The sequence below is a fragment of the Neomonachus schauinslandi genome, chromosome 6, assembly GCF_002201575.2.
Source record: "Neomonachus schauinslandi chromosome 6, ASM220157v2, whole genome shotgun sequence".
NCBI classification, from domain to species: Eukaryota; Metazoa; Chordata; class Mammalia; order Carnivora; family Phocidae; genus Neomonachus; species Neomonachus schauinslandi.
In genome coordinates this window covers 102,434,917-102,450,199 of record NC_058408.1, presented here as the reverse complement: position 1 = coordinate 102,450,199, position 15,283 = coordinate 102,434,917, and the positions used below count along the sequence as shown (strand labels likewise).

Here is a 15,283-nt window from a genome sequence, read left to right as displayed (position 1 = left end):
AATAATTGTCCAGAATTGAATATGCAGTTTTATTTGAACAACACCCCAAGAGAGGAACCATTCTTGGAGTCAACTGCTAGCAGCCGTAGGTATGTATTTAAGTAGAATAATAGGTAAAACTTACTGACTGCATAGTATATCCCAGACACCATGCTATGTATCTTTCAAGTACTATCCCACTTTATCTCTCAAATATGAGATGTTTTATTATTGCCATTTTAGAGATGAAGAAATTGAAGCTCGAGAAATTGAAGCTCAGAGTTTTGTTTTTTTAAAGATTTTACTTATTTATTTGACAGAGAGAGAGACAGTGAGAGAGGGAACACAAGCAGGGGGAGTGCGAGAGGGAGAAGCAGGCTTCCCACTGAGTAGGGAGCCCAATGCTGGGCTCAATCCCAGGACCCTGGGATCATGACCTGAGCCGAAGGCAGACGCTTAATGACTGAGCCACCCAGGTGCCCCAAAGCTCAGAGTTAAATAACTTGCCCAGTCACACATTATAGAACAGAAATCCAAACTCTTAGTATTTTGACTCTAGAACTGGGGCTAATTCCTACAGTACATACACAGTGTCACTAGAATAACCCCAAAAGTCTGCTATAAGTCTGAGACTTTTAAAATATCCAAATTTCAGAACACCACACTACGATGTCCCCCATAAGATGCAGTGATCCAATGAGAGCTTCCCGATGGAACACCATCTGAAATATTTTCAGAAATTACTTCCTTTGTTCCCATATATGCTTAAATAGATTAAATCTATTTAATGAATGAATGAAAATGCCAATGAATTGCCATTTTAATCTTTAATTTAACTAAGATTCTTAATTAAAACCAAGAATAATTACTTAGATCTCTTAATTTTTCAAAATTTCAACCACAATTTCATTTCTGTCAAAATCACAAGAGTGATTTTTGACAAAAAACATCTTTTAACCACTCTGCTAGAAATTAGGGGTACACAATGAATAGCCAGTGGCTAAGTTTACTATCAAGCTAAGTAAATTCCCCCTCCTAGACATTCAGCTATGTGAATGTAATTTAGGGCTTACTGAGGCCTTCCTTGCTTATCAAATCTTTCAAGACTCATAAGTTGAAATCACAAATGTTCACAAAAGGTTCCAAAACAAATTTACTTATATAGCCCTTAGGTACATCCTTTTTCCAACCCCTAGTCTCTACCATTTTCTTTATAAGAGTAAAAATAAATATGGTCTCAAATTGAATATGCAGTTTTATCTGAAAAATGTCCTAAGAAATAATCATTTCTACTTGGTTGTTTTATAAATATTGGAATGGTTTTCCATTTTCTTTTATTCAACGTTTTTGTTTTCTTTACTGAAAAGTGGTGGAATGTGTGTGGGGAACAGAAGCAGATTTCTCACTCTTTCTGTTTCCAACAAAAACATAACAGCCTCAGATGGCCTGTATGTGAAGGGGGTTATTAAATCCAAATATAATCTTTAGGCATTATAAGGAGGCAGCTCCTTTCTCATGCCAAATAGACTTTTTAGGTAGTGTCAGATAGCAAACTTAAGACTTCACAGAAATTTTTGTATCTTAAATCATTTCTTCAAAAACCAGAAACACTCAGTATTTTATGGAAAAATAATATATACATTTAAGTTAAATTCTGAACTTTGAAACCAAAACTAGACATATTTTCCAATGGGGAAGGGAGGACTATAAAAAGTAATCATCTTTCAAGGGGCAATAACAGAAATAAAAGCTTGGAAATATGATTCAGTCATGTTTTCTAAAATTATTTTACCATAATTGTAGCAGATTAAAAAATGGCCTCAGTTTCCTGGAGACAAGAGTCTATGTCCCCTCCCCTTGAATTTGGGCTAGCCTATGACTCCTCTGACCAATAGGTATACGAAGTGATGCTATAACAGATTCCAGGCTATCCTTAAGAGAACTGCCAGCTCCTGGCTTGGTCTCTTGGGAGCCCTGAATTGCCATATAAGAAGCCCAACTAAGAGGCTGAAGAAACCACACGGAGAGATTCACAAACTACATGGAAAGGAAGAGAAGTAGGGTTGAGCCAAGCTTTCCAGCTATCCTCAACAAAGCATCAGACAAGTAAGTAAGGACCATCTGAACACTCCAGACCAGACCTGTTGTCAGCTAAATACCTCCAAGTGATCCTAGTCAATACCACACGGAGCAGAAGAATCAACCAGCCAAACCACGTCTGAATTCCTGACCCACGAAATCATGAACTCTAATAAAATGGTTATTATTTCAAGCCACTAAATTTTGGCATAGAAAACCAAACGCACTGTGAAAAATACATTTTTAATTGCAACCTAGTATGCTATACTTATACCTAATCGAACAATGTTTCACAAAGCAATACTAATGCTTACCATATTCAATGCACTGATATTTTCTATTCTATTTTCCTTTTATAAAATACCAGTTGTGCTACAACCAAACTGAGCCATGATGTAGTTTGAAAAGCATTATAGTCTATACTACTCACTTCACAGGTGCATACACAAAGCTAGACAAAAACCTTAATAGTACCCAGTTCATAACAAGAAGTTTCTCACAAACTCTCATTCACAGCTCAAAGCTCAGTAAAAAGCTGAAAAGATGAGGTATCTGAGGTTGGAGGTTAGAAATCAGAAATAGCTAAACAGAATTGAGCCTTTTTCTTTTTTATCACCTCCTTTTACCTCCCCATTCCTGTTCACAGATCTCTATTACCCTCCCCCCTTCCTTTTTCCTATGATTATCAAGCATTATGAAATTGAGGTTTTAAAATATCATTTGAATTTAATGAATGTTGTGGTCCTATTCTTAAAAATAGGCTAACAGGGGCGCCTGGGTGGCTCAGTTGTTAAGCGTCTGCCTTTGGCTCAGGTCATGATCCCAGGGTCCTGGGATCGAGCCCCGCATCGGGCTCCCTGCTCGGCGGGAAGCCTGCTTCTCCCTCTCCCACTCCCCCTGCTTGTGTTCCCTCTCTCGCTGTGTCTCTCTCTGTCAAATAAATAAAATCTTTAAAAAAAAAAAAAGGCTAACAGAACATTTCATTTCTTTTAAAAGGCTGCCTTTATTATTATTTATATGAGGTTCAAGGCTAATAATGACTGCAGGTCATTTTTATTTTTATTTTTTTTATTTTTTAAAGATTTTATTTATTTGACAGAGAGAGAGTCAGAGAGAGAGGGAACACAAGCAGGGGGAATGGGAGAATGAGAAGCAGGCTTCCCGCAGAGCCGGGAGCCCAACTCTTGGACTCTTGACTCTCAGGGCTCAATCCCAGGACCCCGGGATCATGACCTGAGCCGAAGGCAGACCCCTGGGATCAGGACCTGAGCCAAAGGCAGACACTTAACGACTGAGCCACCCAGGAGCCCCTGCAGGTCATTTTTAATGAAAAGGAGTTCTCATCACTACCATCTCAGATCTGGTAGAACATTTTCATAGGATTTCAAATTACTGATAGTATTAAAAGATTAATAGCTTTTTAGAAGATTATTAGTACTTGTTTCATGTATAATATAGGAATACTTTTTGAAGCAAAGGGTGTACTTAATTTTTTTAATCATACAAATCACCATTGACTCCTGTTGCTGTTTGTTATATGATATCTGAATATTATATCTAATTATGAAAAATCTTTAATAAGACAGATTCAGGTTTGAATCCTATCTTTGCCACTCACGAATTGTATAATATTGGGCATATTAAACTTTCTAATCAATAATAGTTATCTCATATTATTATAATTGATAATGCTAAAGACAAGATTGAAATTATTAATATCAGGGGAAAGTGCAAAATCTCCAAAGTAAATTAAAACTTACTAGAAATTGCTCTCTAAACTGAACATTTTAACTCTTAAACATAAGCAAAATTGGTTTGCTCAAGGCTTTTTAATTAGAAATCTGCTCAAAATTCACTGTGAATTGTGTAAGACTGATGAATCACAGACCTGTACCTCTGAAACAAATAATACATTATACGTTAAAAAGAGAGAGAGAGAGAGAAGACAGTTGGAAGGAAAAAATAAAGGGGGGGAAGTCAGAGGGGGAGACGAACCATGAGAGCCTATGGACTCTGAGAAACAAACTGAGGGTTCTAGAGGGGAGGGGGTGGGGGGGTGGGTTAGCCTGGTGGTGGGTATTAAAGAGGGCATGTATTGAATGGAGCAATGGGTGTTATATGCAAACAATGAATCATGGAACACTACAGCAAAAACTAATGAGGTAATGTATGGTGATTAACATAACATAATAAAATAAAATTTTTTTAAAAAGTGGCTGAAAAGGGCGCCTGGGTGGCTCAGATGGTTATGCGTCTGCCTTCAGCTCAGGTCATGATCCCAGGGTCCTGGGATCGGGTCCTGGGATCGAGTCCCACATCAGGCTCCCTGCTCAGCGGGGAGCCTGCTTCTCCCTCTGCCTCTCTCTCTGTCTCTTATAAATAAATAAAATCTTTAAAAAAAAAAAGTGGCTGAAAAGAAATCTGCTAAAAATTCAAGTTTAAGGAGTTAATCCATTTGCAAAGCATACCATTAAGTATATCCCACAAGGGGATACAGTATTTATTCTTGGGGAGAGGGGGGTAGGCTACATATGTGTCAATAAGAGAACTTGAAAGACAAAAATCTAAACAAGGTTACCAAACACAGTGCCACAGAATTTATTATTTAAATAAATGCACACTATTTAAGTGTGCTTATCTAGAACACACACAATTCACTTTGACAAGTTCTCAATTTACAGCTTCATAAATGTAATGTAAACAGCAGGGAATATGAGTCCTAGGTCCTGAGTGTGAATTGAGAGCTCACTACTTAGGAAATCTTAACTTCTCTGTGTTTATTTCCTCAGCTGAAGACCGTTACCTTCATGTGAGGATCAGTAAGATAAGGTAAGGGAAAGCATCTGATAAAATCTTTAAGTATGTTATTCTTATCTCAAAACAAACAAACAAAAAACTTCAAAGAAAACAGATACTTCATTTCTTGTTCCAGAGGGTATGACTTGGGATCAAATCTCAACTCAAATACTTCACAGCTTTAAGTAACTAGCTGTATTACCTGACTGATTATCAGTTAACCTCTCTGGGCTTCAATTCTCTCAACTGTACAATATAAATATTAGACTGATTTTAAGTACCTCATCAGGCACTAATAATCTAAAGATTCTAAAACATGTCCAAAGAGTTTCTAAAAATCACATGAAATTGTAAATTAAACTTTCAGAAGCACATCTTGGCTGAGATATGCTATTGTTTTCACACCCCAACTCCATAATTTGCAGGAAACCTCAGCTCTGGGAGGTACCACCCTACCTGGGAATTTGCACTCAGTCATCACCTCCCACCCCTGTTCCTACCCCCCACTCCCATCAGCATTTTCCAGCAGTCTTTGGAAACACTTCTAAAAGGGAATAGCTTCTAAAAGGGAAAGGCTAGAGAGCCTGCTAATGAGTATAGACCTGTTTTATGAGTATAAAGATGCAACACCTTGGTCAACAGATCATTTAAAGAGCTCTGAATTGGACTTGGTATCTATGGGATATTAACAAATCTTCTCAGGAATGTAGTTTATTCAAGCTTCACATAAGTCAAAGGTCTCTGGTGTGTACGTGTTTCCATTAGTGGAAAAATGTACTCCTCTTCCCTTATTTGTGCTGAATCTTGGGGAGGAATGGTACACAAGTAGGCGAAGGGGAGTACTAAAGAAGGGATTCCTGCCTAATATAGTAGGCTGGGCCAAGAAATCTTAGTATCTCTCCCAATTCTAAAGATCTGTGAGTGTAAATCTAGAAGTTTCTATATTTTTCTATAGAGCATCCTTACAATATTCAAACATAGGAAAAGACCCAAAGAAGTCAAACCTACTATGTAGAGAAGAATCTATACTCCCCATAGACCCCTCCCCGAAAGACAAATCTTTTCCTTTCTTTTTTACTAAAATATTATTTTTAATACTAAACATTGAGTACTACTTACTGAATTAAATAGTGTAACTACGTTTTATTGTAATATTTCAAATATAACTACCCAGTTCTATACATTTGGATAAGTGCTATGTAAAACAAGACAAAGCAGAATTTTGTCAGTATACTTCCATGTGTGTCAACATGCTATCCCATGCTAAAAGGGAATATAGTCAGTTCATCTTGAGTGTGTGAGAAAAGAGACATAACTGAGGGTGTAAGCCTGCAACACTTCTACAGCTTAACAGCTTTAATCTTCAACAAAACTAAGAAGTAACAATGATAACTAAGGTCTCATCTCTCTTTAGGAAAAAATTTCTGAAAAACTCTATTTTAGGAGGAACCTAAGACTTCCCTCAGTCATGCCTATAAAACAAGAAAATGTTCAAATCTCTAATGTGGTTAACTTCAAAGACAACATATTTGAACTGTTTATTTTTAAAGGAAATAATTTTCTTGTATTTCAACTTGTTTACTCAAAAACTTACATGGTTTTTCAAACTTCAGCTCTAGGGCTCAGGGAGTAAAACAGTTTATATTGCTATATCAAGCTTAAAAGAATTTGAGAAAAACCTAAGACATCTGAATTTGATTCTTTTGCTATATTTTGTTTTCAATTGACCCCTTCCTAGATGAGTCAACAGAGAGAGTTTTCTTTAAAAGACCATTTTGTGGTATTATCCATTGATTACATAGTACATTATGTTACACAGTACACTACAAAATTAAGAATAGTATTGCTGGGGCGCCTGGGTGGCTCAGTTGTTAAGCATCTGCCTTCGGCTCAGGTCTTATCCCAGGGTCCTGGGATCAAGCCCCACATTGGGCTCCCTGCTCCTCGGGAAGCCTGCTTCTCCCTCTCCCACTCCCCCTGCTTGTGTTCCCTCTCTCTGTGTCTCTGTCAAATAAATAAATAAAAATCTTAACAAAAAAATTTTTTTAAAAAAGAATAGTATTGCTAACCCTTAATGTTTTTAGAGTTCTGATTAGGGCGCCTGGGTGGCTCAGATGGTTAAGCGTCTGCTTTCGGCTCAGGTCATGATCCCAGGGTCCTGGGATCGAGTCCCACATCGGGCTCCCGGCTCAGCGGGGAGCCTGCTTCTCCCTCTGACCCTCGCCCCTCTCATGCTGTTTCTCTCTCGCTCGCTCTCTAAAAAATAAATAAAATCTTAAAAAAAAAAAAAAGAGTTCTGATTACATTGCAAATAGTCTCACTAATTAAGGACTTGCAAACCCAAAGGAAAAAGATTAATCATTCTGATAGGTGACTGAGATCTTTGTAAATTCACTCTTTCAGAAAATTTATTCCTCCGCCAGATAAGCAATTCTACATTTAAAAAAGAAAGAAAACACTGACCACAGGGCCTTAATAAAATGTTACTGTTTATGTAGAAGTATATTTTTTACTTCTGAAGGAAGTTTCCCAATGGACAAATGCAAGAAATTATTATTATAGTCAAAGTTCACTACAGTCACCAGAAAGAACAGAAATGCAATCTAGGAGTGCATCTCTTGCCTCTCCTGTCCTGCGGTATTGGGTTTCTTTTGTATACAAGCTCACTACATATAACAAGAAAAATGAAAGGTCCAAAAACCATGAAGTGTTCTCAGGTAAGGACTCTATCAACTCTTAGAAACAGGTAAGAATTTACCGCTAATACATGAATCCATTTTACAACACTGAGTACTACAAACATAATCATAAAACATCTTTGTAAGAGTTACTTAAGAATTCACTTATTCGGGGCACCTGGGTAGCTCAGATGTTAAGCGTCTGCCTTCGGCTCAGGTCATGATCCAGGCTCTTGGGATGGAGAACTGCATCCCCGCATCAGGCTCCCTGCTCAGCGGGAAGCCTGCTTCTCCCTCTCCCACTCCCCCTGCTTCTGTTCCCTCTCTCTCTCTCTGTCAAAAAATAAATAAAATCTTTAAAAAAAAAAAAGAATTCATTTATTCAACAAAAGTTTAGAGCCTGTTATATTGCAATGAAGTAATGAATTATGAGGCACTAAGAGTTATTCAACTAGCTTCCTGACTTCAAGCAGCAGTGAGATAAAACATGCACATTATGCACAGCAGTAATGCAAAGTATAAAGTACAAACAGCCAGAAGAGGCATTTCCAAACTGGATGATTAGGAGAGTTTTATAAAAAAGACAGACTTTGGCTAGACCCTGAGGAATGAGATTATCAGTAGGAGGATGGTTCCTTTGTTTTCACAAATATTTTCTATACATGCTATAAAAATGGGGTTTTCTATGCTATGGATTTTTCTCATGCTGAAGGAATGACACTACCTCCTTCACTCTACAAGGCCCTGGTGGAGTTATTAGAGTACCCCCCTGAACTCCATCTACACCCCACACATACAAACACCACTGGCTCACAAACCCACCCACATCCACACTGGCACACATGACACACAGGATGAGAAGAAAGAATGCTGGCCAAAATCCCCACCTCTGATATAGTAACTGGCTCAATAGTGGGTATGTAACCTAGGCAGTTCCAATCAAAGTATTTTCAAAACCGATACATGGATGTGGAAAATCTCTTCCACTGGGCTCAGGAGATTTTGGCTTGGGGTTGAGAAATGCCATCTTTCTTGTTATATTAAGATGGCATATGTGAGAAACAAATCCAACATACCCGAGGACAATGGAGGCAAGAGATGCATTCCTAGAATGAGTCCTATTTGGCTGGGGTTACCAGTTATATTAGTTAATTGAGTCCCTTAAAGACTTAGAAATGGTTCTACTAGGGATGCACTGAAGTCCAGCCTCAGCCTCTATAAGGCAAATAGCCACATAATCACTTCAATATCATTTCTAATCATTCCTAATTTTGTGAGTGATCAGTGATTAAGGATCACATCGGCTACCTTCATATCTATAATCCTGCATTTGCAGGTAACAGCAAAATAGCAGGATTTACTAGTAACTAAATGTAGCTAAATAGCCAGAGGCTGTTGTTACAAGTAACCAAACTGATGTGCCTTGAGAAGGTAAGAATTTCTTACACAAAAATTGCTGTACATATTTTCTTACTCTATTCTAGAAAAGATATTGAAATCAGCATGCATGCTACATCTGGGTGAATTATTGAGTACTATCTTCCAATTTACTAATTTTCCCCTCAAATATGTTTGGTGTAGAGTTTGATCAACCTAGTTTTTTGTTTTAATTTCAGTAACTCCATTTACTCTTTTATATAGCTATTTATTTCGTATCTATTATTAATTTTTGAATCGTAACCTGTTTTTTAATGGCTACTACTTTAAGGATCTCTGAAATACTTAAAAATCATTTTGACATTGCTGAGAATTCCATTAGATTTTGAGTGAATTAATCTCCTGATGGTTGTGCTTATTTTCTAAATAATGTTCTTCCTCATTATGTTTGCAGGCTCAAAGTTTCCCTTCCTGTTCTTCTGGTGGTTTGAGATAGGTCACCCCTCTTCCAGATCACATGACCTCCAAGCTTGGTGCTCTTGTAGTACGTGACAGTGTGAAAATTACAGTTCCCAACTCTGAGCCATCTGGCCGCTCAGCCATTTCTGTGCTGCCTCTTCAGGTCCACAGCTTTTTAAAGCAACAGCCAGGAGCAAAGGCACCCAGCCTTCTTTTCATCCAGGCGCCCCCCCCACCACCACCACCACCCCGGCTCCCAGTTTCATCCATTGTATGACTCCAGTTCCCCTACACAGTTATTTCCACCAGCTCCTGAACCCAGAGTCTAACTGCATGTTTCCTCCCTGTATTAGTCCCTGGAGATGTTTATCTTTTCTCCAATATACCTGTATCTTTCTGTTTTCTTTTTTTTTTAAGATTTTATTTATTTATTTGACAGAGAGAGAGAGCGAGAGAGGGAACACAAGCAGGGGGAGCAGGGAGCCCGATGCGGAACTCGATCCCAGGACCCTGGGATCATGACCTGAGCCAAAGGCAGACGCTTAACCGACTGAACCACCCAGGCCTCCCTCAGCTTGTTTTTTTTTTTTTTTTAAAGATTTTATTTATTTATTTGAGACAGAGAGAATGAGAGAGAGAGAGTACATGAGAGGGGGGAGGGTCAGAGGGAGAAGCAGACTCCCTGCTGAGCAGGGAGCCCGATGCGGGACTCGATCCAGGGACTCCAGGATCATGACCTGAGCCGAAGGCAGTCGCTTAACCAACTGAGCCACCCAGGCGCCCTCCCTCAGCTTGTTTTATTTAGTGTTACTCAGTCTAGGCCTATACCTAAAATCAGAAACACAGTTTTCAATGCCTATGTCTTTTCCTAGAGCCCTTTCCACCTTCCCTGAGCTCTAAGCATTTCACACTTGTCCCTAGACACCCAGGACCATCCATACAGGTTTTCCCATGGCTCTCTCTCTACCTCCCTCACTCTGTCCCAGCATCTAATGCCCAGGAAAGCACCTTATTAGGACACCCATGCAAAGTACCTCAGGAGACTTTTGCTTTCCACTTTCCTTGATAGTCCAAAGCCTTAATCTTAAAGGATTACATTTGTGAATATAAGCGAACGGCATGTAGTAACATCCAAAAAAGAGCCACCAACTTCAATTTTAGACTGTGTTATTAAAAATACAAGGTCTAGAAAAGTGAAGGTTTTCAGTCCCACTCTATGCTGTGCTAATAATTCATTCAACAAACGTTAATTGAACAGCTCCTAAGGACCAGGCACTACGCAACACACTAAGGGCACATGATCATCCTTGCTCCTTTCCAGTCTGCATATAGTCTCCTCATTTAATCCTCACAACAGACCACTCCTGGAACAGTGTGCTCAGTTTGTAAAAATAATCTTCCAGACAATTTTCTGAAAGAGAAAAAAAATGTGTTTTAGAAGAAGGGGTTACTAAAACTGTTACTTGGTCACCTAAGATACTTACAGACTTTTCTTCCTATATTTACTATATAATTTTAAAACACAGGGTCTATAGTGAGGTAGGACACACAGGGAAAGAATAAAAGGATTCCAGGGAAGTGAAACGGTTAGGAAGCAATAATTTGAGAAAAGCTCAATATTTGCTGATTGGAGAACTGCAGTTTGTTTCCTTTTTAATATTACTAAAAGTCATGACCTGGATCGATCTTTAATTGCTAATGGCAGAGAGTTATGATGTGGGCTCTTAGGATTCAACCCTTCCTAAAATCAACTTCAGAGCTTACAAGTATTTGCTTTGATGAACAAGTAAAGTTATGCCTAAAGATTAGGAAGAACTTGACACTGGAGGTAGAGAGACTAGTTAGGAAGCCAACAAAGTCTAAGCAAGATGAAGTCTATGCTTGAGTTGTGGCAGCAGGAATGGAAGGAAAGGCGTTTATGAAACATTACTGAAGAAGAAAAGACCAACTCTGATAACTATATGTGGATGGAAAATGAAGCAAATACCTAGGTTCCAAACTTTGGAGAAAGAGAAGTTAGTGGTGCCATTAAGAGACACAGGGGCCATGAAGAAGGTGCAGATTTAGGACAACAGATGGATTTAGTTTGATTTTTATGACTTTGAAGGGTCAGCAAGACACTCAGAAGGAGATATTCAGCAGACAGTTAAAATTAGGTTCTGAGAACTTAAGGATACAGCGATAGATCACACATGTGATCCAGTACCTGTCCAGTACAAAGCCTGGATGCCCTCTACTTTCTGAACCAGTCAGACCAAACCATCTGTAGTTCCCCGACAGAGGCAGCTCTTTCCCATCTACCTCCAAACAAACTTCCCTATAAAGCCAGACACTTTACTTCATACCTGGTTAACTCCTTGTCATCTTTCAGAATGCTCAGGTATCATCTTCCCAAACCTTACTCATTTCCCACCAGGAGGATGGTACCTGCGTCTTAACTCTCTACATATTAGCACCAAATTTTTAGCACCATGCCTAAAATAGCAGCCATTTAAAGACGGTCTGAAAAAAAGGCTCGGCATGTGTTCAATAAGCTTTCGAAGGAACAGGATCCTCTTAGAGGTGACCGCTAAAGAAATGAGCTGGGATGAGACTTCCAAAGGAAAGAAAAGAAAATGAGTTGTCCTAAATATAGGTATTCATCATGGAACATATTCATCTAGGGGTCAGTTTCCGAAAATGCTTCTCAACTTCTTTCAGCCCCAGATACCTCATCTGTGACACAAGGATTGTTACCTACCTCACAGGTTGCTGGAAACATTGAAGGAGATAGCATATATAAGGCACCTAGTATAATAACGTCTGGCACTCAATTAATGTGCCCTTCTTTTCCCCAACCCAATGGGAAAACATGTTAGAGCCTGCTTATTTCTTCACAACTTTAGTAACTGCTACAGCCTGAAAAGCAATCCAACATAGAAAAATAATGGATCTCTGAAAAAGGGAGGCTAGACCCGTCAGATGCTCTCCTTTGTTTTTTTTTTTCTATCTCAACACTATTGTTAATTCTAGCTAGATAATCTTTATTGTTGTAGGGAGCTTCATGTGCGTTGTAGAAGGTTAAGCAGCATCCTTGAACTCTACTTACTAGGTGCCACTAGCACTCCCTACCAAGACTGTCCCCTGGGAGGTAAAATTTCACCAGGTTGAGAACTACTACCCTAGAGCTAACTGAAATTCTCAAAGTCCTAAGTACTTTCTCTGACATCTACAAACATGTCTCATACATTTATTTTTTCCCCACCTATTGATTCTATACATTAAATTTTGCTTAGGCTTTATAAGCCGTTCCCCTTTAAAATCAACCAAAACTGGTAGCTAGCCCTTTAAATGTCAAGCCAGTCATCATAGATAACACATGCAGTCCAACCACTCAGTGCGTTATCACACTGCAACCCTTAAAGCCAAATATAATAAAAGCAGGAATAGCTAATCCCAAAAGGTCTTCACACAAAATTAAGAGATTTGTTCAAGTACTCAAGTGTCTAATCTTTTAACTTCATGTCTACAGATGGCACTAAGTAGATATACAACATGAGCTTTAGTTGCCTAAGGACTTTTCCAATTTTTGTTTTTAAGTAAGCTCTTTGCCCAACATGGAGTTTGAACCCATGACCCTGAGATCAAGAGTCACATGCTCTACCGACTGAGCCAGCCAGGCACCCCAGGACTTTCACAGGTTTTAAACAAACACTAATGACACATACAATACATTCTGTATATTTAAGAATTAAGTATGATATGCCTATATATTGCGACGACAGAAAAAGTTATGTACATTAACAACAACAAAAAATAAGCAAACGTAGAGAAACAAAAACAAGGGGTTTTGGATAATTGTTTGAGGTTAGTTAAGTATAGCATGGTAATTAAGAGCACAGACCTGGAATCAGACTACCTGGATTAAAATCCGAACCCTACCACTTACTAGATGGGTGACCTTGATCAATTTACTGAACATCTCTATGCCTGTTTCCTCCTTGGTAACATGAAGATAATTATAGTATCTACCTTCTAGGGTTGTTGTGGGATTGAATGAGTTAAAATAGGTAAATTGCTGAAACAGTGCCTGATACATACTTAAGTATTAAACATTATTTATCATTGTTTTTAAGGATACATAAGCAGAGAGAAGTGTTTCGTGGGTGGTTATATAAAAGTAGAAACAGTAGAGTCAAACAACTGACTTGCACCCAGACACTCTGGATTCATATTTCCTTAACGAATTGTTTCATTTGGAAGCTTCAATTTCCTCATCTGTAAAATAGGAAAGTGCTCTGAAAATGAATTAGCATAAGGAAAAATCTAAGAGCCATATGTTTAGTGGGATAGTGGGGAAAAGTTGCATCTGTCTTCTAATTTGGTAGAGGAAACTTGTGAAGGACATACCTTTAAAGAAATAACTCTAGTAATGGGCAAAGTAGGGAAAGCACATGCCTTGAACCCAGGTAGGTCTGATTCAAAAAGCCTTTGCTTTATTTGCTCTATGGTCTGAAAGCTTAAAGTAAAAATAAAACATCCTGAGTTGTTATAAGAAAAAAAAAGTTTATTATTTTTAATAAGGTAAGCACACTAATTGAGGGTAGTAGGAATACACTGAAGGCACTGGCAGGGATTTGATCACCATCCATTCAAAACAGCATGAAAACACTACCAGGCCCCTAACTGACCTTTCCTTTTCATTTACGAATGCTTCATTCTTTCGGGGGTGAAGGATGATGCTGGAAAAAATGAGACTTGTCTTGTATCATCAAGGAAAGTCCCAATAGTTTTAAATCAATTTATGTCTATTTTTAGACAGAAAAATCAATGCCTTCCAACAAACATTTCAAAATCATCCAGGACTGTGCATGTTGTACTTTATACTTATTAAGAGGGAATATTTTAACAAACAACTTTTAAAAAAAGTTGCAACATCAATCACACGTGAGGTAGGTCGGTGTTAGGGGCGGAACTGTTTCAACTGCTGCCAAAAAGTGCAAAGAAAAAAAGAAAAAACACTTCCTATCTGTTCTGCGAAATTCCGCCCCCGCAAAGCCTCGAAGGCGGGGTATCTGGGTCCCTGCACAGGATCTTCAAAGGTGTCAACTTCCAGAGTATGTACAAAAAGGAAGGTCAAGGCGACCTTCAGCGACACTTTACGAAAAATCCCCAAGAATTTTGTCTTTGCCCCAGGGTAGAACAGTCGCTGGACCTCCCCCTCGTTACCCCCCCCTGCCCCCACCCCAGGGAATAGGAGGTGGGCGCATTAGACTCTGCTCTGGTCAGCTCTGGTCCTCCAGGGTCACATTACCCCAACCAGGGGAAGGCTCCCACGTGGCGCCCTCAGCCCGCCCACAGCCGAGTAGGTGCTCCCCAAGCCGGCGTTCTGATTGGCCAAGAGCAGCCGGAACCGCTCCGGAGTAGGCAGCTACTCTGCCATACTGGGCTGGCCGCCGGGCGAAAGGTCACCGCCGTGGGGGCAGCTCCCCGAGCAGCCGGTCCTTGTGCGTTGGCCCCATGCTGGCAGCGAGAACACCATTCGCTGCCGGAGCCGCGCAACCCCACGTGGGCCCTGCTTAGCGACAGGCGCCGTCACCCTCCACCCTATGTCGAGTAGCGCTCACCTCAGCGCTTGGGGCGCCTCCACCTTCAGCCTTTTGGGCTTCGGCTCCTCTTCGGCCGCAGCCATCTTCGTGCTCCCACCCCACTTAGGCTCCGGAGTGCGCCCCACCCCTTCTGCACCTTGACCCCACCTCCTCCCCTCATCACCGCCTCCTTCTCCCAGAACCCCGCCTCTCCTGACTCTTTCCACTCGGTGTGTTTCACTTCCACAGCCATTGGCCCAGCCCCTTTCTGGCCCCGCCCACCCGGGGGGGGGGGGACCACAGACTGAGTTAGGCTGCGTACGAGCGCCTGAGTCCACATAGTGCGAA

General features: G+C 39.9%; 1 protein-coding gene and 1 non-coding gene across 2 annotated transcripts in view; both read right to left on the bottom strand.

Annotated features, from left to right (window-relative positions):
* ADK (adenosine kinase) overlaps nucleotides 1-15,076 on the bottom strand; it is a 507,044-nt gene extending 491,968 nt beyond the window's left edge. The window contains exon 1 of the mRNA XM_021699549.2: nucleotides 14,975-15,076. Within this exon, the coding sequence (XP_021555224.1) occupies nucleotides 14,975-15,039 (65 nt within the window). The 5' untranslated portion in view covers nucleotides 15,040-15,076. The remainder of the gene's footprint in view (nucleotides 1-14,974) is intronic.
* On the bottom strand, nucleotides 12,957-13,029 carry TRNAK-CUU. Its single transcript has one exon. It is a non-coding gene; the product is annotated as a tRNA-Lys (tRNA).
* Nucleotides 15,077-15,283: the final 207 nt, after the last annotated feature.